Below are 26,354 nucleotides of genomic sequence, written 5' to 3' on the forward strand. Positions count from 1 at the left end.
AACCCATAATAAACAAGAATAATATCAAATGGGTCTCATCTTCCATAGTTCATAGGAGTTCGATCACTTCCATGAATCAGTGTTTCCTCCAATAGAAGGGTTGCTCATGAGTCAATTAATCGCAATTTTTTAGGCATTACAATGATTTTCAAAACAAGGGGTCCGATGTTATCAACCCCAATCAATCAGCAATATTGCCTTTGAAAATTTAAGGACAATCATATGGCACACACAAGACTGTTGCCTAAACACAACAACGCTAAGTTGTTAAACTCTTCACTCCGACAATGTAAGCACTTCCTTAAGAAAAGTTAACCCACTTAAAAACTGACCTAAATTAATAAGTATTCCTCTTCTTTTACTGCAAAATATCACACTATAGAATTCAGTTTACAGAATGCGCTTGCACTTTAAAAAACATAATTTAATGCCATTCTAAGTCAAACTAATCAATTTCATATAGCAAGCTTTGGCAAACCTAATAGATCTGACTTTTAATACCACGCCACAGCGCTATTAGCTTTACTATGCGAATTTGCTTTGGCGTATTTTATAGCCCAAAATGGGCAACATATTTTGAGGCTATGCATCAGTAATGTAGCGATGGTAAAGCGTGATAAAATATGCCACAAATATTCAAGGCTGACAATCAGTGTGTGCACTGGATGCACAGGCGACCATCTTTGAATGTTTTTTGTTCTACTTTAATAAAACTCATTCCAAGATGGCTTTGTTTGCATACACATATAAGGGCAGTCTTCTAGACATGTTTATTTTTCCCAGAGTAGAGCAAAATACATTCAAAGACGGCGCCCATGAGTGCATCAGACAATGTTTTTGTCAAAAGAACAATAAAAATCATTTACAGGTGAGTAAGCACACACATTTGCAGCCTTCCCAGAAAGGTGTTTGAACATGCTTTTACATTAGCAAAGAATGCCAAAACCTATTTCAACATGGCAGCACTTTCCAACCGTTATGCTGTGCGCTGCAAGAGGTGGGTATCAGCGTCTGTCAACCAAAGGCAACCATGCACTTTAAATTTATACTTCAAACCTTCACAGGGAAATTGCTGGACCTGGCCATTTTTTGCAGGGTTATCCCCAAACCTTTTGCCTTCCTCCTACTTTTCTGACCTTCTTTTTGTTGGCTTTAGGACTCCCGGGCACTTTAAGAGTGCTAATCAGTGCGAAAATTCATGTGCCCTCTCCTTTAAACATTATATGATTGGTTAACATCTGCTTGGCATATTTATTTACATGTAATTCCCTTGTACAGCGGTATTCCATATACCCAGGGTCTGTAAATAAAATGCTGATGGTGCGCCTGCAGCGCAGATTATGCCACCCACAGAAGTAGCCTTTCAAACCTGCCTCAGGCCTGGTGCTGTTGTGCCTGTGTGCGCAGTTCACTTCCACCTAGATTTGGCATTTAACACTACTTGCCAAACCTTAAACTCCTCTTTTACTACATATGGGTTACCCCTAAGGTAGGCCTATTGGCAGGGAGCTGTGAGGGTACAAGCTAGGACATGTGCCTTTATTGTGTGGCATGTCCTGGTAGTGACAAACAGCCTTTTTTTCTCACTACTGTGAGGCCTAGTCTTTTCATAAGTTGATATTGGGAGTCCCCTTACATGTGTTTAAGTGGCAAATCCTGATCGGAAAGGAGTAGTGTTGCCATGTTTGGTATGTTTAGAATGGTAGTGAAAAATATTACTTACTGGTGTTGGAGGATTTTTTATTACTATTTTAGAAATGCCATTTTTAGAAAGTAAGCATTTCTCTGTGTCGAAAAATCTATGTGCTTTGCAGCCTGACTAGAATCAACATCTGTGCCTGGTTGACAGATACACTGTGCATACTTTCTAGACAACCACGACACAGGAATAGCTGGATGTGACAAGAGAAGCATCTGCCTCCTTCTGAATACTGATAGTCTTACTGGGCTGGGAGAGAAGAAGGCAGGGCACACCTACATTTGTATAGGCTGTGTCCTGCCCTTGCACAAAGGGCTCTTTTACCCCCTACTGTATGTCCAGAGCCAGGGCTGGGATTGAAAGGGAGTGTTGTGCACTTGTAAGATTCGTTTTGAAGTGCCTCCTCGAACAAATACATTTTAAGTAGACATACAGGTACTCTGACCCAATGTTTTTAGAGCACTTTTGGAACGGAGACTAAACCTCTAACAGAAGGACCACTGCGCTGCACAAAGGACTCAATTGGACTGCCCTTCTGCTGTTGCCCTCCTGCCTGCAATCTGCTTTATGGCCTAAAGGACTCACTGGATTGCTCTTCTGCTTGTTGCCCTGCTGTCATGCTTTATGGCCTAAAGGACTCACTGGATTGCTCTTCTGCTTGTTGCTCTGCTGTCAGCGGCTCCCTGACTCTGTTCTGCAAGGACACTGTGGGCTACAAGGAAAGATCGTCCTTAAGACTGCAGGTCTGGTTGTGCTGGTCTGCCTGCCTAGTGCTGTCCCACCAACCCATTGCCAACAGAAATACTTTTACAGTTGCTCTTAATGGCAGGGGCATTTGAACCTCAAAAATAACTTTATTTACAATGCTAGGAACTTAAAAATATCCTTTGTGATAGAAATTATGGCTTTTCAAGGGATGAGACACAGCTATAACTATGCTGTACAGATACAGTCGAGAGAAAAGGATGCTAGCAACAGAAAATAGTACACTGAGTGAAAGCAGGTACATACAACTGAAAATAGACAGAAATTCTATAAAAACCTGTATTCTCACCATGGTACTTCAGTGAATAAAACAACTTTAAACCTCTTCTCTGTGTTGGATAGGTCTCCAGAGTTTTTGAGCACATTATTATTCTGACATATGTGGGCACACTTCCCAATTTCAACAAGAGGCTTCGGGTCCAGGGCCTCGCCTTGGGTATCAACAACAAAGAACTACTGACTTCATCATTCTTACTTGAAATCTGTATTATTACGTACCACAGTTTCCTCCAATCCTTTAAGATCTTCTCTGGCTTGCTCCCTTTTCTCATTAAGCAACCTACAATGAAAATATAATGCATTCACTTACATCAGAGCCATATATTTCACTGATAAAATATGTGCAGAATTTTTTTTCACAAACTATTCATTTACGATATTTTTTTAAATGCAAATATCATCAAATATAAGAATGGCCGTGGCACCAGCAGGGACAACGCCCCTGTTACGTAATAGGGACCAGAACATTTGCTTGTGTTTATAATTTTTAAGTGGGGCTGCATTAAGAACATAGGTAACATGTTTAACCCCTTCGCTGCTGATGACGAGCTTAGCTCGTCATCAGCCACGGTGGTCGTGTGCTGATGCGTGCTGAGCTCGTCATGTAACGCAGCTTTTTAAAAATTGCCGCACACAGCGGGAAAAGCCGCCGCAGCGATGCGGTTAAGAAACATGCTCTTTAGAATGGGTTAGCTGGCTATGCTTAAACCATGTATCAACAACAAGAGAGTTAGGGCTCAAAGGACACTCCTATACCCCAAATGAAATACAATCAACAACCAAGGAGTGACTAGAAAAAGAAACAAAGAAAATATTTTCAAGTGAAGTGAAATGTGAAAAAATACAATTATTTATTATATTACCCTCACTCACCCGACTATTGGGTGACATGCTTCATCATTGGGTATTTTCACCGGGCAGGTAAAAGATCTAACCGGTGTGCTAGGACACCTGCATCTGCAGTGGAGCTGGGTTATATAAAAACAGTGGATAAAGTGAGAAAGTGATAAAAGTAAAAAGGTGCGGATGCTGATCCAAACCAAACTTTAATAAAGATCGGTGTGAGCATCTGGTTAAAAAGGGTGAGATGGATGATGTAGACCTTAAACTTGGGTCGTATCATCCAAATCACAGGGTCGACATGTTTCTGCTCTTAAGGCCAACTCGGCCGAGCTTTCATCAGGACCAAAAGACAAACACTGGGCGGTATGCACTCTCTAAGGTGCACCCTAACCTCAGTGTAGACGTTAAGTGTTTACAAACTCACGGTTTATTATAGTTCGGGCAGTGGTTGAGATCACTCTAGGTCCTACACGGGGAGTCATCGGAGCGCTGTTCCCTCCGATGTGAAGAAAACCCCCACCACTTTGGCCCATGATGTGAAACACATCTCCGCTTCATATCCTCATGACCTGGCAATCCCAGGTTTTACCGGTATTAAGAACCGTGAGTTTGTAAACACTTAACGTCTACACTGAGGTTAGGGTGCACCTTAGAGAGTGCATACCGCCCAGTGTTTGTCTTTTGGTCCTGATGAAAGCTCGGCCGAGTTGGCCTTAAGAGCAGAAACATGTCGACCCTGTGATTTGGATGATACGACCCAAGTTTAAGGTCTACATCATCCATCTCACCCTTTTTAACCAGATGCTCACGCCGATCTTTATTAAAGTTTGGTTTGGATCAGCGACCGCACCTTTTTACTTTTATCACTTTCTCACTTTATCCACTGTTTTTATATAACCCAGCTCCACTGCAGATGCAGGTGTCGTAGCACACCGGTTAGATCTTTTATCTGCCCGGTGAAAATACCCAATGATGAAGCATGTCACCCAATAGTCGGGTGAGTGAGGGTAATATAATAAATAATTGTATTTTTTCACATTTCACTTCACTTGAAAATATTTTCTTTGTTTCTTTTTCTAGTCACTCCTTGGTTGTTGACTGTATGCTTAAACCATGCCTGACAAACAATTTTGAAATAAATACATATTGTGAAATATGGGGACCATTACATGGGAATCACCAAACAGCAGATATTCAAAAAGTAGCCAGCTAATGGAAGATTCTGCGCAACGTATGTGCAGTCTCCAAGAACCCTTCACTGCAGCAAGACCCCGGTAGCAGCTCCTGGAGCGAGTGGTGAGGGGTGGTGGGGTGGGGTGGGGCAGGGGGAGGGTAGTAAACTACGGCACACGGCCGTACCGAGGTAAGTACATAAATAAATAAAACAAATTGCATTGCGCGCTGCATCGCCGGTTTGGCGTTGCAGCACGTGCAATGTAATTCGTTTTATTTATTTACTTAAACCCACAAGCACGCACAAAATATAAGTTTAAAAGCATTTTTTTTTTACTTATATCAGCTGCCAACAAAGGTCATATTTCAGCTATTTGCACTCAATTTTTTATTACACTAATAGCAAACAATGAAATATTTTTCACCATTAGTATAAAACAAAATTGACAGAAAAGGAGAGTGGAGCCCCAACCGACATCCATAAGGACTAGCTGCTCCTTTGTTCATGGCACTGATTTTGCCATCTCTAAAGCCAAGGGTCCCAAAGGAAAGGTCAGGGGTCACAAGAGGCAAACGAAGGGTCTCAGCAGCGACCCGTGGCGATCCTTATATGACGTCCATGCGATAAAATCAAAAGAGAAAATGTGGTCGCATATAAACATTTATAACCAAATGTACCTTTTTAAGTCTCGCCCTGGCGAAAGCGCGCTCTCGCCGCAAGACTATAGCGGTCGGCTCAGCCGACAACGAGTGGAGACAAGAGCTGGACACACGCAGCATTTTGCAATAGGATTAGGTCGCCCGCGCGAGCTTCTGCCGTAGACAGCATGACAGAAAGAATCGGATCACGACGCGCGCCTCGTGAACAGTTCACGTGACTGTTTGGTAGGCTTTAGGTTTCGTTTTTATAGTCAGCGTGCGTGGGAAGGGCAGCATGGAGCAGGTGGAGTCTGCAGAGGGGCGCGCAGCGCCGATAAACAGGCTGGCTTTGCCTCCTCCCTCCCGCCCGCTGTCCGTGTCCTCGTTCCCACCCGCTGTCCGTGTCTTTGTTCCCGCCCCCCTCCCGCCCGCTGTCCGTGTCCTCGTTCCCGCCCGCTGTCCGTGTCTTTGTTCCCACCCCCCTCCCGCCCGCTGTCCGTGTCCTCGTTCTCCTTTCTATCGTCGTTAAAATCCCAAGATTTCCAAAGCGTGCAGCCCTTGGCCTCCAAAATACTCATTGTTCAACATGGTCTTGAAATAAATCTGGAAAAACACACTCTGCTTACAAGCCATTATGATCTCGTTCAATGTAGGCTCTTGAGTGCTGCGGCTTGACATAAAAACCAAACCTGGCTGCATACTCTTGTTTATATTGTGAGCATTGTTGATTTCCTGTGCTGCGAGAGCGTGTGGTCTACACAAACCTTGTGTGGGGTGCTGCTCCCTGAAAACTGCTCCCTGGACATTGATCCTACTTCTCGTGGCACCCGCTTCGCGGGTGCCGCTCGTGGAATAACTCTGTGGAGGGCAGTGACCTGAGACTCTTCTTTGACCCTGCGGGACTGCGAGGACCAGCGGGCTGTGCGGATTCCAACTTGCCACAGCTGGTCCTCTTCCCGCCCCCATCTCACAGCGCGACTAAAGGAGCGAGTGGGTTTCTTCCTCGTTGATTTCCTGTGCTGCGAGAGCATGTGGTCTACACGAACCTTGAAAACTGCTCCCTGGACATTGAGCCTACTTCTCGTGGCACCCACTTCGCGGGTGCCGCTCGTGGAATAACTCTGTGGAGGGCAGTGACCTGAGACTCTTCTTTGACCCTGCGGGACTGCGTGGATCAGCGGGCTGTGCGATTCCAACTTGCCACAGCTGGTCCTCTTCCCGCCCCCATTTCCCTGGCTTATTTGGGGTAATAGGGTCACGCGCACGTGGGACGCACGCGTGTCGCAGCCCGGGGCGAAGCCTGGGCAAAGGGCGGGCCCTCTGAGGCCCTCAGAGGCCGGAAGAGCCCGGTCCGGGCCCCCCCTTTTTCGTCTGTTTCGTTAAGACTTATTGGTGTGTGAAAGGCTATTAAGGTCTCCTATGTGATTTATACACAGCGAGCATTATCCTGCAGCTCATTGTTATTCAAAAACCTCAGGCAACGGTTATTGTGACCCCTTTACAAATATTAGTGTTGGTGTATTGAGCGCTTTAGGTGGACAAAATGACCTCTCCGGTCCATTCTAATCTTAGTATGGTGGGCGGCAGTGAAAAACAGGCAACTTTGGATAAATATTTTAAAAAGGCCTCAGCGGAAACGGAGAGAAACATTATGTTAGCTGAACGACGGGCTGAAAGACGTCGCTCAATCGAACTAATAAAGAATAAGCGGTCTTCTTTGGGCCCACTACAACAGGCCTTGTCCCCAATACCCCCTATCGATTGTGAAAGTGATGATAACGAAGTCTCACCCAGTAATAGTAATGGTATCCCATTACTCCTTCAAAACTCTCCCTTACCCATGGCTATAAACAATGACCTCCTTATAGATCTTTTGTTCTCCCCTGAAGTCATGACACAATCGGCTGGGGGCTCGTCAGTGTCACCATTTCCGGAGGCTGACATTGCTAACAGCGATACAAATGTCCCGACAAACCCAAGGCCCAAAGGTCCTCCCCTAAAAAAAGAAGGAAAGGAGGCAACAGACCCCGAATCAATAAATCAAATCATACTGATCGTACTAAATCAAAGAGTCCTACTCCCCCTATACCCGTGCCGCTTGTCTCATCCACTGAACTACCCCTCCCAATACTTGATCAATTAGGCGCTAACCTAATGGGAAACATCGAAAAACTAATTAGGTTGTTCACATTACCCCTGGTAGAGAGATTACAAAAAATAGGCCAACAACTGGGGAATCTGGAACAAGCAATAATTGATATTAAGGGAGGAATGAGGAGCTCTGATACACCTCCCATAGCATCGATTGTGAAGGAGGCCCCCTCAAATGTTATAGACCTATCAGTTACTAAATCTGTAAAGACACCTACTTCGGAAGCTCCAAACCTAACGCCAAGCAAAGCATTACAATTAATAGATAAAAACAGCACTAGTGCAGGCGTAGAAAAGGGAAAGCCAAACTCGCAAGTTAGCGTTGATGAAATCATTGCCCATGAAGCTGCTGTAAGGTCCACCACCCTCAAGAGGCTTAATGTAGAGCTGCCTCCGGAAGCACTACCATTAGTGGTGGTGCTTACCGGAGTCCCGCCCCTGGAGGAAGGTTTAGATGGTAAAAAGAACATCAACGAAAATTATAACCAATTAAAGAATAAGGTTATTTTTTGGCTAAAGAAAAACCGATCACTTCCCCCACATGTTAACGGCGAAATCTTAAACGTGAGGCGCCTCCCTTGGTTAGGTCCTAGCACAAAAAATATTATGGGGGACATTGTCATAATAAATTTTAGAGATCCCAGGGCAGTTAGTCACATTCTAGATTGGTCTTCCCCAAATGGTACCAACGAAATTACAGCCCGAGACCTTATGTATTTCTATCCCAAAAACTTGGTATTTCCCACTAACTCTAAGCCTTTGATCAAATTCCAGGCAGATGAAATAAGATCTCTATTTGACGAAGTAACTCCCCACAACAGACCATATTCTGATATATGCACAGAGCATTCCAGACTTCTACCTTATCAGCAGGCAGTTCCATTTAGGCCCTTTTATTCTCACCAGGCAAATTATCGCCGATCCATCCCTCAGCATTATACTGATCCGGTTAAGACCTGTTGGGATCATTATCCCCTACCATGGACCGGCTCTCATACATGGGAAGGGAGACATAATTACCCTCCGTTTGTAAGACCCATCATGATCCCCACCCAGAACCGCTTTGACATTTTGTCAGGCCTAGACGATAACGAGTGACTACATATCACCCCAACCTCATTAAACAGTTATAACCCCCATTTCATGGATAGGCCGACTACGGCCGCAAAGTATAATCTAAAGGTGGCTTATTGTGGTGCCTTTACCGTTAAAACGGATTCCCTAAGCAAAGCTCTGGACAAACATGCCATGACTTTCCAGCCCCGTAGCAAAGCACAGGACCTCCCCATGCCATCTCAAGGGCAGACTGCGGAGATGGTCCCACCCTCTGAAGATCTTTGTGATAACACCCTATGTAAAACCGACCCCCTCAATAAGATCAACGACGCTGGTTCCCGTTCTGAAGGGCTTCATGTTTTACAACATAATGTCCCTTTGTTGCCTCAGAAGCCAGCCGAAATTCAGACCACACAGCGGCAATATTCTACAAAGGTTCCAAAGTCGAGTACCCTGACCCTTTCAATCCTATTCTGGAATGTCGCAGGTTTGCAGACTAAAATTGAGCAACCCAACTGGTTAGAAACAGTTAGAAATCATACTGTAGTATGCGGTCAGGAAACATAGTCTGAAACCGAAATACAACTACAGGGTTATAGATTGTATTTTTCCAGTACCTGTCCTTCTCCTTCCGGCAGGCCTAAGGGAGGCCTATCAATTTATGTAGCTAACACCCTTCCACTTAATGAAAATCATTGTAATAGCATCTGTAGAGAAATACCAAATAATTAAATTGTCAGTGGATCGAGGGCTCATATATTTACAGATACATTTTTATAATAATATGCTACCCCTAGAATTGGTGAAAACTGTTAATAAGATAACCGCCATCGTGGAGCAACAACGGAAACATAGTCTTTCTCTCCTAATTAAGTTAATCTGGGGAGGTGACTATAACATTCCTTTATGTAGTGAATATTCCAACTCTAATTGTGGTATTGCGGATGAGGAGGGGAGTCCTTTAACTCACTTTGCTCACTCAAATGTTGGGAATGTTTTAAACGAAAAACTCTTTACGTTAGGACTGGGTTTTGCTAACGAGTTGGTTGTACCCCCAATTGATTTTTCACCTACTTTCCATGGCAGGGGATGCAGCACCATAATCGATTTCATTCTGACTTCGAACCATATGAGGGATGATCTGCAATCATTTTATACTGGAGATGACGCTAGTAGTGATCATTTCCCAAACAGTGTGACTATTAGAGCACCGTTTGGATCCTGCCCAATTGATAATTCGGGCCTGCTGAATCAAAAAGCCCTAAACTTGAATAAAATTAACGGGTATTCGGTTAAATGGGCAAAAGTTGATCCAGACGCTATCACACAAAAAGTTATTGCTAAATCTCTTCCTATGCTAGAAGTATGTTTAAATCCCCTTTCCACCGCTGAGGAAACATTGAATAATTTTACTGATATAACCAAAGCGATCAGTAAGGAGCTCCTCCGCAAAGAAAACCAGAATGGCCAACATGAAAAAGGATGGTTCAATTCTGACTGTCCCAAAACTCTATCCGCCCTAAAATTAGCCCTACACAAAACAAAGAGGGATCAAATAGAAATCAGCAGGTTGAGAAAACTCTATATTAAGGCGAAAAAAGACTGCAAAAAAGAGAGGAAAAAAGAACTTTGGGAGAAGCTCCATGAGAGCTGTAAAAGGAAAGATAGCTTACAGTTTTGGAAAGTGGTTAACTAACCCTTCTTGAACACAGCGAAAAATGGCCCTAGTGTGGAAGTAGCAATTTCCGCATAGGGATGGGTTTCCCACTTTTCTCAGATTTTTGAGGGTGACAATGCACACCACAGCAAAAATCCATATCCATCGCCCTACCCCCTCGAACTTTCTTTTAGTCACGAGGAAGTAATTAATGCTTTGTCTTCCTCAAAATCTGGCAAAGCTCCTGGGCCGGATGGTGTGCCACTGGACATCTATACGCACACCCAGGAGCTTTGGTCGCCGATACTAACCAGAGTAATCGAAGCAGCGTTAAAAGGAGGCCTTATAAAAACTTGGTCTACCTCTATCCTGCTCCCTATTTTTAAGAAGGGAGACCGAAATAATCCAACATGCTACAGGCCCATTTCCCTCCTGGATTCCCTTGGTAAAGTGGCAGGTCGCTTAATCCTGGAGAGATTGCAGGTCTGGTCCAAAGACAACAACATCATGACAGACCTGCAATATGGTTTCCAGGAGGGATTGGGTACAGTGGAGCAAGCTCTGAACCTCTCCCTTCTAATTGGGAAATACGTCCAGGCGAAGAAAGGCAATCTTCACCTGGTCTATGTGGATTTGACCGCAGCCTTTGATTGTGTATCACACTCTAGGCTGTGGTCAATCCTGGCGGAAATGGGAGTGGACCCTCATATAATATCCTTCTTACGTGAGCTGTACTCAGGTGCTTCGGCAAGGGTAAAATTTGGGGTAAATGGGGAGCTCACACATCCGTTTGGAGACACCAAGGGAGTCAGCCAAGGGTGTGTCCTGGCTCCTTTTCTATTTAATCTGTATACAAATGGCCTTGAGAAGGCCATGTTAGAAGGGAGTCAGGACCTCCCAACAATTGCCCGTCGTCCAATTACTTTATGCGGATGACGCAGTAATTATGGCTCGAACCCCAGTTCAACTCCAGATCCAATTAAAATCCTACTGCAAATTCATGGCCTCATTGGACTTAAAGGTCAATATAAAGAAAACACTAGTCATGCATTTTGGTAAAAAAAGATTTAAGCACAAATCGATTTGTATAGAAAAAGCAAAGTTGGATTGTACCAAGACTTATCCTTATTTAGGTATACTCTTTGACAACACCTCCTCTTGGAAATCGGCCATTGAAAGTAGATATCTTTTATTTTTAAGAGCCTCCTCTGCACTGATTGCCTTCTCCCGTAAAATAGGTAAACCGCCCCTAAAGAAATTCTGCAAATATACTACGCTAAGTGCCATAACGTAGCTATATACGGTGCTGGGGTGTGGGGCTATGTACCTGTGGCCACTTTACAAAGGGCTGAGAAAACTTTCATCCGCTATCTTCTGGCCGTTCCCCAGTCCTCTCCAACCTATGCCTGTCACATGGAATTAGGCATGGATTACATTGCTGACCATATAAAAATCCAGCCAATATTATTGTGGCATCGCATTTGGACGACGGAGCAGTGCCTCTTAACCCGTGCACTAATTGAAGACTGTCTGGTTCTAGATAATTGGTTGAATGTCCCATGGCTGCTATATGTACATAACTTTTTAACCCCTTCCACGCTCATGACGAGCTGGGCTCGTCATGGCGTAGCCTCCTCGCACGCTGATGATGAGCCCAGCTCGTCACGTAACATGCGCTTTTGAATATCTCAGCGCAGGAGCAGAATTCTGCCAGCTTTGATGCGGTTAAATGACCTGGGCCTCTCTAAATATTTCAATGATCCGGCAGTCTTAAACACTGTTACCAGAAAGGCCCTACGATTGCTTTGCTTATCTCATCTGGGGGAAATCCGTATGGCTCAAGAAACCAATAGAGTCACAAACTGCCATATTTTAACCATCCAACGCTCTCTGGGCATCCAGCCGTATCTTACTTTCTGTTTGACTATCTATGAAAAGTACCCGTTAACTCGGTTTAGACTTAATTTGTTTTTTTCGTTTGGTCACATTCCCAGGGAGACAGGACTGGTCAAACTCCATCATCCAGTGTCCCTGTGACGGTACCTCTGAACAGTCTAATATTCATGTACTGCTGTTCTGTAAATATTATGATGTACCACGCAAACGATGGATTATCCCTATCCTATTGTCCCTCGGTTTGAGAAGATGCCGTCCAGCCTTTATGGCGCTACAATTCTTAGATACAGTATCAAATGCCAAATGCATAGCCATGTATTTAAAAACCTGTTTGAAAATCCGAGCCACTTATGGAGATCAACAATAATTTTAAAAATAGATCATTGATAATTGTTATGCTTGATTTTGCACTATTAGCTGTCAGAATTATAGTATGGTTGTAAGGCTTTATTATATGTGTGCTTACATATATTGTTTGATACTATTTTTACTGTGTACTTATGATGTATATGAAATTGAATATATTGATTGCTGCTTTTATGATTTTATATTGTTCTAAAATCGAATAAAGCTTTCTAATACTACTATTGTGAGCATTCAATGCAAATGATGTCCGATCATTGCATATTGTTCGTCCTGACATACTCGTGGTAATTCCTCATGTGTTGTGGGAATCCATGGCACAGTGATGGCGCTGGAAGTATGGTATTATTTCCTGCCGGATTGTGGATGGGTCAGTTCTGTATGCTCCACCACCACAATGAACGCAATGAGTCTGCCATGCTGCCCTTTGACCGACACCTACAGTGATAGCAGACAAGGCTCTGCACCCCGGGCAGCTTCCAGTGACATCCGTTCTGTTCACCTTCCTGTACAGTAACTGCTTTGAAGCAAATCTTAAAAAGAAGGAAGGTATAGCAGAGGCGATAACATTTGATTTTTATATGAGGCTAATTAAATGTGATTTATTGATTGTGGCAGTATTTCTTAACCTGCCAGTCACCGAGGGCATTGTAGAGGCTGCCTGCCGTCTTGTTTTCGCTTGCGGCGTCCTTACACAGAGAGGGCTTGTGTCAGGACACTTGAAAAACTCCAAAGCAATTGGTTCAACAGTGACCATTGTATTCGGGTCTAGGACAACTGAGGGACGAATCGGTACTTATAGGCAAAGGAAAATACAGATTTAGAAGGATGGCGATTGATAATTTAGGTGGAAGCTGGTTCTGTTCGAGCGAGCTGTTTGCGTATTTTTTCACAAGTTGAAAATACATTTGGACATCAGTGCTGGAGGCAACGACATGCACCAATGTGTAACAGAGGCTTTGGCATGACTTTCTAACCGAGCTGCCTCTTTCCATTTTGGAACTGCTCAACGCAACAATGGGAAAGACCTCTAAATGTGTGGAGATTAAGTTGCCAGTCTAGCAAAGGAAGTACAATTGCCATCATTTCAGATGGAATAAATCAGGCCTTGATACAGACATTAGGTGGAATTTTGTTTCCGTATTCGAATATCCTATCTGAACAATGAGGTGTTGTTATATTGCCGATGTGGGGTTGGCTTTTTTGGGGATTACAAACAAGCATTTGCAATGCAATATGTCTCGCATTTACGAGAGTTTGAGCTATTACCATTGCAAATAACAATGCCTATTATTTTTGTTTTAAAAACATAAATAAAGGGCATTGTCATTTACAATACCAATAGCTTAAACTCAAGTAACTGCGAGACCTATTGCATTGCAAATGCTTGCTTACACTTGCCAAGAACTTACGATGGGACTCGTAGAGGGAGTGAATCAGTTTATGAGTGAGGAGATCCTCGTCATGAGTCCCAAGATCTTCCCAGTCACTACTCACACACAATGGGTGGGTAAGGGACCTTTCAGAGGCATTGTTTGCCATGGATGTTTGGAAACGCACACAAACTAGGATGTTTCTTAGCATTTCCAGGCTTCCGTGCATCCTCTTTCCACTGTGGAAAGGGTAAAAAACGTACTGCAGCCCATGGCTGGTGTAAACCACCTTCCAGCTTGCGAAGGGGAACGGATCTCAGGAAGGTTGACAGTGCACGGTAAGAACTTTTTCCATAGGGAAACAGTTTCCCTGCAAAGAAAATAAAATAACCATGATAGTGCATCTGCACAGGGGGTCCCATTCCTCCTACGCTGATTTCCCCCTTATGAAGAACGCTGCCCAGCTAAGTAGGATCCTGCTGGGAATGCCTTGGCCTTCCCTCCCGTAAGTATGCCTGGAAAGCTGCACCTGGTGCAGCTTTCCAGGTACACGTCTGGGAATGTTTGTGAACTCCAGAATGTCAGAAAATGACATTCAGACAGAGGCAGATCTAATCTTTTGACTTTCTTTGCACTGGATGTAGCTCTTGTCGTTTGAACTGGACTTTTGCTATGCTCAACCCAGTGGAAAGTAAGAGCACATCTGTTTACCTCTACACGAGAAGTAGTGGTTAAAGATAGATTGTCTGAGTAACGACAACCTTTGCACTTAAAAATTGTCCACTCAAGAAAGTTCAGTCCTTCTTATATCTTTCAGGGGTCTTTGACAAGTCTGGCCAATGGTCACGTCTTATACAATTCAGGAGGTTAAGATTGCTCTGCCACCAGGGGCTGCTTTTTATTGTGCTGCCAGACCATTTTGGGACAACACAACACATCATGTTCTCTGGAAGAAGCAAAAGTACACCCACGCTCAAAAGACTTGAAAGTACATTTACATGTATGTTTATACTTGATCTGCTGGTAAAAAAAATGTTTGGTACCTAAGCCTAACACTAGTATTGCTGAGTGAGTAGCGAGGCTTTGGTGAGGATACATATTTGAAAGTCTTAGCACATCAGCTTTCTTAAAGCCAATATGCCACCAGAATGGCTAAAGTGCAATGCTCTCAAACTTATCACCAAATACTCCACATGCATGGACAGCCATGGGCGCCCACAAAAATGTTTTCGGAGGGAGGGGCATAATTAAAAAAAATGTCAAGATCACGCTGCTGGTATTATACCGGCAGTGCGATCTTGATTTTTTTTAAAGGGCAAGTGAAAAATCCAGGAGGATGGGCAAGCAATCCTCCCGACCCCCTCCCCTTTGAGAATGCCCATGTTGACAGCCATATTTTTTGCAATAGGTTGTCAAATATTTTTTTTTAATTAAGATTAGCCTATATGGCACTCTCCTTTGTTCGAAGAAATGTTTGTCACCTTTTCAGTGCAGTTTGGAAATACTAATTATTATTATTATTATTATTATTATTATTATTATTATTATTAATAATAATCATTTGTACAGAGCAACTATCACTCAACGGGCATCTTGGTATGGGTAGCATATCAGTAAAGAGGAGAATCTGTTAGATGGTTACAGTGGGTCAAAATTGATACAGCAATCTATAGGTAGGGGGGAAGCCAGGTTTTTAAGTTTTTCCCGAAACTCAACAGGTTGGTGTCGGTTCTTAAAGAGAACGGGAGATCGTTCCATAACTGAGCAGCTCTGACCTGGACAGCTCTGCCTACAAATAGTAACTTTTTAAAGGAAGGTACAGACACCAGGCAGGCATAGAATGGTCTTAAGGTTTGTGCGGGCCTATAGAGTTCATGCATGTGCCAATATATTTTATTGAATTTGCTAAAAAATTATACCACAGCGGTATATTGTATAAGATTTACAAGTCGCTACGTATTTCAGATGACACATGGAGGCACTTACTATACATTTGTATACATTTTCAGTTGGCCTACAATGTTTGTGGAAAAGAGTGAAAACGAGTTTACATGAAGATAAATTAAAGGAAATACTTAATGTTACAAACAGTTTAATGATTCCAGTAATAAAATACTCGGTGGTCTTACTGAGAGTTTGGTGTACAGGATACTCTAGCACAAACGTCACAAATGTGGACGAATTTCCATCCAACATATTACAAGCGCATTGTAGCCTAAGGCATTTGGAATATGGCAGATGGGATAATCATCACGTTTTGTGGGAGCCTCCCGTCCACCAAGCTCTAAATAAGGCCCTTGACTATTATCAAGTCAACCACTTCATACATTGGTAAAGAGGTCCAGATCACAAAACCAGGTCCCTTTAGAACAGAGCACCAGCTGAGCTCTTTTGATCAAAAACCCTGAAAATTAAAGGAACCCTGTCAGACACCTAGATACATGTTACACCCTTAACAGGGTTCATCTCGTTTGGAAGCAGGGAAAGGAAGGTTGCTGTAAATTCATTGCAATATCTATGGTTTTACTTAAATATATGGCATTTCGGGAAATGGAGAGGACAAAAGGATATTAGGTGTCTTTATTTCTCAAGGGCAAGGTTCATTTTGGAGGTTTCTTTAATGACATAGAGCATGGGTACTCACAAACTTTCTCTCGGGGGCCAAATTTACAATGTGGTTTGTGTCCGAGGGCAGCACCGGTGGAACCGGGGTCGGGAGGGGCGGGGCTAGAGCAACGAAAAAAACTGTGACCATGAGGTTGAACACAGGTCCCTGAAGCAGATGCCTTCGTCCACTGAGCCACCAGACCTGGCATACAAACATATATATATATATATATATATATATACACATATATATATATATATACACATATATATATATATATATATATATACACATATATATATATACACACACACACACACATATATATATATATATATCTCTCTCTCTCTCTCTCTCTCTCTCTCTCTCCCTCTCTCCCTCCCTCTCTCTGTCTCCCTCCATCTCCCTCTGACTATCTCACTCCCTCTCACTTCCTCCCTGTCTCCCTCACCCCTGTCTCCCTCACCCCTGTCTCCCTCACTCTGTCACCCTCTGTCACTCTCCTCCCTCTGTCTGTACCCTCCCTGTCGCCCTCCTCCCTCTGTGTCTCCCTTCCTCTGTCTGTCTCCTTCTATCTCCCTCTGTCTCACTCACTCACTCTGACCATCTCACTCCCTCTCACTCCCTCTCACTCTCATCATGTCTCCCTCTCACTCCCTCTGTCTTCCTCTCTCTCCTTCCCTCTCCCTCCCTCTGTCTCCCTCCCTCTGTGTCCTTCTATCCGTCTCCCTCTGTCTCCCACCCTCTGTGACCCACCTCCCTCCGTCGCCCTCCTCCCTCTGTCTGTACCTTCCCTCCTTCCTCGGTCTGTCTCCCTCCCTCCGTCTGTCTGCCTGTCTGTCTCCCTCCCTCCCTCGGTCTGTCTCCTTCCCTCTGTCCGTCTCCTTCTGTCTCCCTCTGTCTCTGTCCCTCTGTCTCCCTCCCTTTGTCTCCCTCTGACTCCCTCCCTCTGTCTCCATCTGTGTGTCACCCTCTGTAACCCTCCCCCTGTCTCCCTCTGTCTGTCACGCTCCCCCTGTCTCCCTCTGTCTGTCTCCCTCTGTCTGTCTCCTCCCTCGGCCTTCCTCCCTCAGCCTTCCTCCCTCAGCCTCCCTCCCTCGGCCTCCCTCCCTCGGCCTGCCTCCCTCGGTCTGTCTCCCTCGGTCTGTCTCCCTCGGTCTGTCTCCCTCGGCCTGCCTCCCTCGGTCTGTCTCCCTCGGTCTGTCTCCCTCGGTCTGTCTCCCTCGGTCTGTCTCCCTCGGTCTGTCTCCCTTGGTCTGTCTCCATCTGCTTGTTTCCCTCTCTCTATCTCCCTTCTCCCTTTATCTCCCTCCCTCCCCCCCTCTGTATTCCTCGCCCTCTCCCTCCCTTTCCCTCTGTTTCCCTCCCTCTGTCTGTCTCTCTCCCTCTGGCCCCCTCCCTCTGTCTGTCTCCCTCCCTCTGTCTCCCTCCCTCTGTCTCCCTCCCTCTGTCTCCCTCCCTGTCTCCATCTGTGTCACCCTCGGTCACCCTCCCTCCCTCCCTCCCTCTGTCTCCCTCCCTCTGTCTCCCTCCCTGTCTCCATCTGTCTGTCTGTCACCCTCGGTCACCCTCCCTCTGTCTGTCTCCCTCCCTCCCTCCCTCTGTCTCCTCCCTTTGTCTCCCTCCCTCCCTCTGTCTCCTCCCTTTGTCTCCCTCCCTCCATCTGCCTCCCACCATCTGCCTCCCACCATCTGCCTCCCACCATCTGCCTCCCACCATCTGCCTCACTCTGTCTCAGTCCCTCTCCCTTTCTCTGTCTCCCTCCCTCCCCCTTTCTCTAATTCCCTCCCTCTCCCTTTCTCTGTCTCCCTCCCTCTGTCTGTCTCCCTCCCACCCTCTGTCTGTTTGTCTCCCTCCCTCTGTCTGTCTGTCTGTCTGTCTGTCTGTCTGTCTCCCTCCTTGGTCTGTCTGTCTGTCTCCCTCCCTCTGTCTGTCTGTCTGTCTCCCTCCCTCTGTCTGTCTGTCTGTCTCCCTCCCTCTGTCTGTCTGTCTGTCTCCCTCTCTCTGTCTCCCTCTCTCTGTCTCCCTCTCTCTGTCTCCCTCCCTCTGTCTGTCTGTCTCCCTCCCTCTGTCTGTCTGTCTGTCTCCCTCCCTCCCTCTGTCTGTCTGTCTGCCTCCCTCTGTCTGTCTCGCTCCCTCCCTCTGTCTGTCTGTCTGTCTCCCTCCCTCTGTCTCCTTCTGTCTCCCTCTGTCTCCGTCCCTCTGTCCCCTCCCTCTGTCACCCTCAGTCTGTCACCCTCTGTCACCATCCCTCCGTCTCCCTCCTCCCTCCGTCTGTCTCCCTCCGTCTGTCTCCCTCTCTGTCTCCCTCTCTCTGTCTCCCTCCTCCCTCTATCTCTCTCCCTCCCTCCCTCCGTCTCCCTCTCCCGCCCTTTCCCTCTGTCTCCCTCCCTGTCTGTCTGTCTCCCTTCCTCTGTCGGTCTCCCTCCCTCCTTCTGTCTGTCTCCCTCTGTCTGTCTCCCTCTCTCCGTCTCCCTCTCTCCGTCTCCCTCTCTCTGTCTCCCTCTCTCTGTCTCCCTCTCTCTGTCTCCCTCTCTCTGTCTCCCTCTCTCTGTCTCCCTCTCTCTGTCTCCCTCTCTCTGTCTCCCTCTCTCTGTCTCCCTCTCTCTGTCTCCCTCTCTCTGTCCCCCTCTCTCTGTCCCCCTCTCTCTGTCCCCCTCTCTCTGTACCCCTCTCTCTGTCCCCCTCTCTGTCCCCCTCTCTCTGTCCCCCTCTCTCTGTCTCCCTCTCTCTGTCTCCCTCTCTCTGTCTCCCTCTCTCTGTCTCCCTCCTCCCTCTCTCTGTCTCCCTCCTCCCTCCATCTCTCTCCCTCCCTCTCCCTCCCTCCATCTCCCTCTCTCCCTCTCCCACCCTTTCCCTCTGCCTCCCTCCCTCTGTCTGTCTCCCTCCCTCTGTCTGTCTGTCTCCCTCTGTCTCCCTCCCTCTGTCTGTCTGTCTCCCTCTGTCTCCGTCCCTCTGTCTCCCTCCCTCTCCCTGTCTCCCTCTCCCTGTCTCCCTCTCTCTGTCTCCCTCTCTCTGTCTCCCTCTCTCTGTCTCCCTCTCCCTCCCTTTTCCTCCCTTCCTCTCCCTCTCTCCCTTTCCCTCCCTCCCTCTCTGTCTGTCTGTCTCCCTCCCTCTACCTCCCTCTGTCACCATCTGTCATCTCAACCTGCCTGTGTGTTCCCGGGCTGAGACAGCTTCCCTGGCACACACACACACAGCTGCACCCGAGCACTTCACAGGTCTTTAAAAGACCATTTGCATGTTAATGAGGCTTTGTTGTATGTCACCTCTTCTTAGGCCCCTGCAGCTCCACTCTGACTATCCCTGGAATCGCCCGGCCCCCACAGAGCAGCAGAGTCTCTGAGTCATGCTGCTGCGACCGGCAGTGTGTGCAGACTCTAAAAAAAAAAAACATTAAACACGATACGATTTCTGCAAGGTCCCGGGCCGCCAAGGAAGGCTTGCCGGCCGCTGGCGGCCCGCGGGCCGTACTATGAGTACCCGTGACATAGAGGAGGTGTTCTCTGTAGCAGAAAATGTGTGTGTTTTAATTGCATTTATAAAGCTCTTACTAACCCTGATGAGGCGTCAAAATGTTGGGTTACTAGTTTAACCCCACCTCCACCCGAAAAACAAGATTAATGCTGCCTAATATGATAAAAAAATACAAAGAAATTGGAAATAGTGTGTTAATGTGTTGGGGTAATACGTTTCCTAATTTTTACAGACATAGAATCCTACCATTCTGTTTTTAATGCATTTTAACTTTTTTCTTAACAATTATGCTATAATACTCCTACAATAATTGAACAGAAAAAGTAAAATTTCATTTTCTGCAACCCGAAATACAAATTTTAGCACCCAAAATACACATTTTTCAAGGCAATTCTGCACATGTAAACTTTTTTCTTAGGGAAATATTTACAGTCACCAAAAGAGATTCACGTGCCTCTTTTGAATGGAAAAACACTTTAACTTTATGTTTTTACTATGAACAATAACACTGTACTGCATGTGTAAATTCTGGTTTCTCTCCCCAAAAATTATTTCACCCTCTGACCTGTCCCACCTCTCCTTTTTTCGCAAAATATATTTTCACCATTTGGCCTATCTCCTCTATTTATCTCCCTTTCAGGTCAGATTGGAAAACAGCTGCCGCTGTCTAAAATACCTCATTTTCTCAGTTATTCAAAAAAACTACAATAAGAATAAGTGCAGAGAGGCAGCGAGCTTTTGGTCACTTCCCTTCAGCCAATGACTTCCACATGATTTTCTTCACCAGCTATTGATTGGATAGGCTGACCATCAAGGCCAGGTTATTTTGAGAATGGTTGGTTTATCCTATTTCTGTACCAAATAGGTTTCAGTGATGGTGTCATCAAGTAGTCCCTTTGTTAAACCGAGGAATCAGCATGAAGCTTAAGACTATTAGGTCCTCTTTGATGTATTTACTTTGCTGACACACTGACATTTTAATTACTCGAAGTTTCGATGTTTTGGCCTCTCAATAGGGCACAGTGCCATCTACTTGTTGTCCTATGGTTCTTTTTTCAGTTTGCTATCATGACAATATGTTGGATTTATAGTATTTTTGCTCACAAATTAAGGATGTTCTCATATATAGGCTTTCTTAAACAAAAGTACTCACCCGTAGTTAAAACAAACAAAATAATTGACTTGTAGTGTCCCCCCAAACCCGGGTAGATGTAAATGATCATGCCACAAACGGAGCTCAGTATTACACATCTTTATTCTTCAAAGTGTAACCGTTAACTCCCTTACTACGTCATGAATGTTCTTAACCACAGCTAATCACTTACGTCACTATTCTACGCAGTTGATCATGGATGGACCAGAGGAATCCCGCTGTATCCAACACACACACTACAGTACCTTCTATGCAACATTTTGCTGCCTATGCCTTTTAACTTATGTTCACCACTACAAAGAAAGCATTAATTTTTAACTCCTGTTCATAAGACATCCTCAAAAATAGATCTGAAGTCTGGTAATGCAGCCCTTCCATGGATGTATGGCGTTACAACGCATAATTTTACATCGCATACCATTACAACACGATTTTTACAGCGCAGGATCCATTACAATGCATGCCTTTAAAACGCATGTCATTACATAGCAGATGCTATTACAACGCATGCCATTACAACGTAAGTATAGGTAAGTATATCTTTAAAAAAAAAATGTAATTAAGTTAATTTAATTAATTTAATTTAATTAATTTAATTTAAATAACTTTAAAATTGAAATTTATTTAATTTAATGAATGTAATTCTATTAATTAAATTTAATAAAATTAAACATTGTAATTAATTTAATTAAATTAATTTAGTTAATTTTCAAATTGTAATTAATTTATTTTAATTAATTTAATTTAATTAATTTAATGTAATTAAATTAAAAATTGTAATTAATATAATTAAATTAATTTAATTTAATTAATTTAATTTAATTATTTTAAAATTGTAATTAATTTATTTTAATAATATAATTTAATTAATTTATTTTAATTAATTTAAAAATGGTAAATAATATAATTTAATTAATGTAATTTAATTATTTTAATTAATTTAATTTATTTAAAGTCGTTTTTTTAAAAAACTGAACCCTAAAAATACCCCTGAACCCCAAAACCCAAACCCAGCCCTGAAACCTAAAAATACCCCTGTACCCCAAAACCAGCCCTAAAACCTACAAATACCCGTGTACCCCAAAACCCAAACCCAGCCCTGAAACCTAAAAATACCCCTGTACCCCAAAACCCAAACCCAGCCCTAAAACCTAAAAATACCCCTGTACCCCAAAACCCAAACCCAGCCCTAAAACCTAAAAATACCCTGTACCCCAAAACCCAAACCCAGCCCTGAAACCTAAAAATACCCCTGTACCCCAAAACCCAAACCCAGCCCTGAAACCTTAAAATACCCCTGTACCCCAAAACCCAAACCCAGCCCTGAAACCTAAAAATACCCCTGTACCCCAAAACCCAAACCCAGCCCTGAAACCTAAAAATACCCCTGTACCTCAAAACCCAAACCCACCCCTTAAACCTAAAAATACTCCAGTACCCCAAAACCCAAACCCAGCCCTAAAACCTAAAAATACCCCTTTACCCCAAAAACCAAACCCAACCCTGAAACCTAAAAATACCCCTGTACCCGAAAACGCAAACCCAGTCCTAAAACCTAAAAATACCCCTGTACCCCAAAACCCAAACCCAGCCCTAAAACCTAAAAATACCCCTGTACCCCAAAACCCAAACCCAGCCCTAAAACCTAAAAATACCCCTGTACCCCAAAACCCAAACCCAACCCTGAAACCTAAAAATACCCCTGTACCCCAAAACCCAAACCCAGCCCTAAAACCTAAAAGTACCCCAAAACATATACTCCTATACTCATACTTATTTTTAAAATTACTTAAATTAATATATTTAATTTATAATATGAAAAAACATAAAATATATTTATTTATAATTAATATTAATTAAATTAATTAAATAATATTAAATAAAATAAATAAAAAAATAATATACTTACCTATACTTACGTTGTAATGGCATGCGTTGTAATAGCATCTGCTATGTAATGTCATGCGTTGTAAAGGCATGCGATGTAATGGATCCAGTGTTGTAAAAGTTGCGTTGTAATAGAAGTGCGTTGTAAAAGTTGCGATGTAACGGTTGTTTCCCCCCTTCCATCAATGGGACAATACTCTAATTTCCATACTGGAGTAGTATGTTATTTCATTATGGGATTTTCTTTCAAGGGGAAACACACACACGGTATACAGACTATTAACAACACTTCTCACTAACAAAAAAACCCGGCCTATTAGTCTTGCCAATGCCTGCTTTGTTAATAGGAATGATACTTCCTTTTATTTTTTTAAATAAACACATAAGATCGCAGACAATCACACAAATCTGATATTAAGTGAATAATTAGGGTCTGATTTACAAAGCTATCTGCACAACAATATATAATGTAAGTGTGCAAATAGCAGTGAGGCAAGTACATATTTATGATTTCCAGAATTAAAGATTATGGGATTTTGCCCTTCTAAATGGATGCAAAATTTTAAATGCGAGTGAATCTTTGATGGTATTTCTATACCTCGCTTGATACCCATATGGTGGGCAACAAAGTGCCTTGCCAGACAAGGAGGAAGCTACTTGTGTGTTAGTGTATGTTTGGTAAAGGTCTATTTTATTTGTTCATTCTAGCGGTCAGAGACCAGAGAGGTGATCTGATACGGACTTAGGATGCAGCACTTAGCGAAGTGATGGATGAGAGATAGAACCAATAGTTTAGACCTGTGTTGGCTGTTGGCATTGATTTGTCTTTAAACCGCCTGGAAGTTGTTTAAATAAGGCCCTTGACTATTATCAGTTCTCTTACTCCTCTGGCAGCAGCAAAACGCTGTCCTCTGTGGTGTTGTGCGCAGGATGGTATGTCAGTTATGAGAGGGAAAAGATTTGAGATCTATCTGGATGACTTCTGTTACTACCATCCTAGGTATGATTAGAGTAGAGACAGTGAATATTTAGTATGGGTCAATATCTTCAGGGATAGAGTACTCAGTTTCAGCAGCCAGTAATTCAGAATATCCACCCACATAGTATTGACTGTTTACTTAAGTACACACTCAACAGATCATGGTGGATCATTAGTTTGCAGATAGCTTGGTTGTTAAGTCCCAGCTCATATACTTAATAATTACTAAGAAGCCATGCAGATTACTGTGGTTCCATATTAACTAAGCCGAGGGCAGGTGTCTTTGACTCCAGTGGGATGTCTGCAGTTGTCTTGTTGTCATGGACATTTGGTCAGAGGTGGTGACCGCGTACCATAGACCGTACCTATGCTAAAAGTTAACGGTGTTCCAAAATGTTTACTAGGGGAGTCTGTAATGTAACGCAATTAAATGTAATGTAAGGTGGATTTGAAGAGCGCTGCTTGTCAGACTTGAGGGAATCCAGGTACTTAGTAGGTGAGTGTAGACATGTGGTGAGGCTAGGCCTGAGTACAGGCAGACTCAATGGTCTTGCAAGAAGACTATTTGAAAAGCCAGGTCTTCAGTTTCTTGTGGAATTCAAGATGCAAGTAGGAGGCCATGATGTGTTGGGGGAGGCCGTTCCAGGATTTGGCAGCTTGGTAAGAGAATGATTTACCTCCTGGTCTGCTTCCTTGGATGCTGGGTGTGTGCATGAGTGAGAGGGAAACTGATCAAAGTTGTCTTCCGGGTTGGTGGAAGTGAAGTCGGTGATTGAGGTATGCGGGTCCCGAATTGTGTAGTGACTTACATGCGTGTGTCAGAAGTTTGAACTGGCAGTGATTATGGATTGGGAGCCATTGGAACTCTCTGAGAAGTGGTGTGGTGTGGGTTCGGCGTAAGAGATCAAGGACAAGTTTGGCAGCGGCATTTTGGATAATTTGAAGTCTGTGAAGAAGATGGGTTGGAATGCTAGCATACACTATATTGGCGTAGACCAATCTGCATGTGATTGGGGCATGTGTGATGGTACGACTGGTATCCAATTAGAACTATTTGAACATTTTATGCAACATACAAAAATGCGGAAGCATGAGGAGGTGTCGGCATTGATCTGGGAGTTCATGGTGAGGTGGGTGTACAGGATTGACACAGGTGGTGTTCCAGTTCTTGAAGCTGTTTGTGTTGTTGATGAGGAAGTTGGTGGGGTCTAAGTAGTTTAGTTGGAGGGCATTGAGCCATTCCATTTCTATAACTTTCTTCTAGTAGCAGCTTTGGGTGTTGCTAGACTCACTAGGGGTGGTTGATGGCCCTGTTATGTGGAAGTGGACGATGGAGTGGTCAATTCATGCGAGTGGAGTGATGTGGCTGTCCTTAACCTTGTCGCTAGAGAAGAAGATGGAGTCCAAGTGAGTCCGGGGATGTGGGTGGAGCCTTGAACAAGCTTGATGAGGCCAATGTTCTGTAGACTTTCGAGCAAATGCGTTGGGTGATCGAGATAAAAGTTGAGATTGCCTAGGAATATGAAGTCTTTGGTGCCCAAAGTGAGGGGTGCGGTGAGGTTGGTGAGGAGGTTGCTGAGGTGGGTGCAATATCCTAGGGGCCGGTAGGTGAGGGTGCCTTTGATAGTGGTTTCACTGTCTGTCTGAAGCTTGAAGAGCATGTGTTCCTGAAAAGTGGCTTTTTGGTCAGTGTAAGAAGTACCCTTGATGAGGTCTCTGTGGATGATGGCAAGTCCTCCTACTGGTTTATGGGGTTGGTCCTGGTGGAGGATTTTGTAGTCAGCAGGATGGCTGCGGCAATGTGTGGCACAAATATGGGGTTGAGCCCGGTTTCGAAGAGGAGTTTGGGTGCATTGGAGTGGATGAAGTCCCAAATCTCGGTGGCGTACTTGCCGAGTGATCGTGTTTTGAGGAGTGTTGTTGTGTAGGGTGGGTGTGTGGTGCTGTGCGAGTGTGGGTCTTGAGTTCTGACTTGGTGAGAGGTCTGGCGTATCTTTGTGTGGTGGGGAAGTGTGTGGAGGCCTGTGAAGTGGCAATGCAAGCAGGCAGAGGGGCTTGCTGTGGAGTGAGGTGGTGAGGTGCAACTCTGCAGCAGCATTTGTGATGGCATCCAGCATTGAGCCGGTGGAGTTCGTTGGCAGAAAAGCTGCAAGAGGCATTTTGACAAGGGTTCTTGGTGCTGGGCTTGGTCCAGGCACAGACAGGCTTGCCTTTAGCTCGCTGGAGGCGCACCTGCAGTGCAGCCGTGCTGTGGCCTCCATGAAGTAGAACCTTAGGGATTGGGAGGATCATGCGGTGAATTCAGCAAGAGAGGTAAAGTCTGGTGAGGATAGCAGGAAAGTCCAGCAGGAGCTGC

At 44.4% G+C, this 26,354-nt stretch overlaps 1 protein-coding gene across 1 annotated transcript in view; it reads right to left on the reverse strand.

Annotated features, from left to right (window-relative positions):
- KIF5C (kinesin family member 5C) overlaps positions 1 to 26,354 on the reverse strand; it is a 548,720-nt gene that overhangs the window by 129,982 nt on the left and 392,384 nt on the right. Inside the window, exon 21 of the mRNA XM_086957253.1 lies at positions 2,963 to 3,023. Coding sequence (XP_086813379.1) covers positions 2,963 to 3,023 — 61 coding nt within the window. The remainder of the gene's footprint in view (positions 1 to 2,962; positions 3,024 to 26,354) is intronic.

The sequence above is a fragment of the Lissotriton vulgaris genome, chromosome 2_1 (genome assembly GCF_964263255.1).
Source record: "Lissotriton vulgaris chromosome 2_1, aLisVul1.2, whole genome shotgun sequence".
In the NCBI taxonomy this organism is placed as follows: Eukaryota; Metazoa; Chordata; class Amphibia; order Caudata; family Salamandridae; genus Lissotriton; species Lissotriton vulgaris.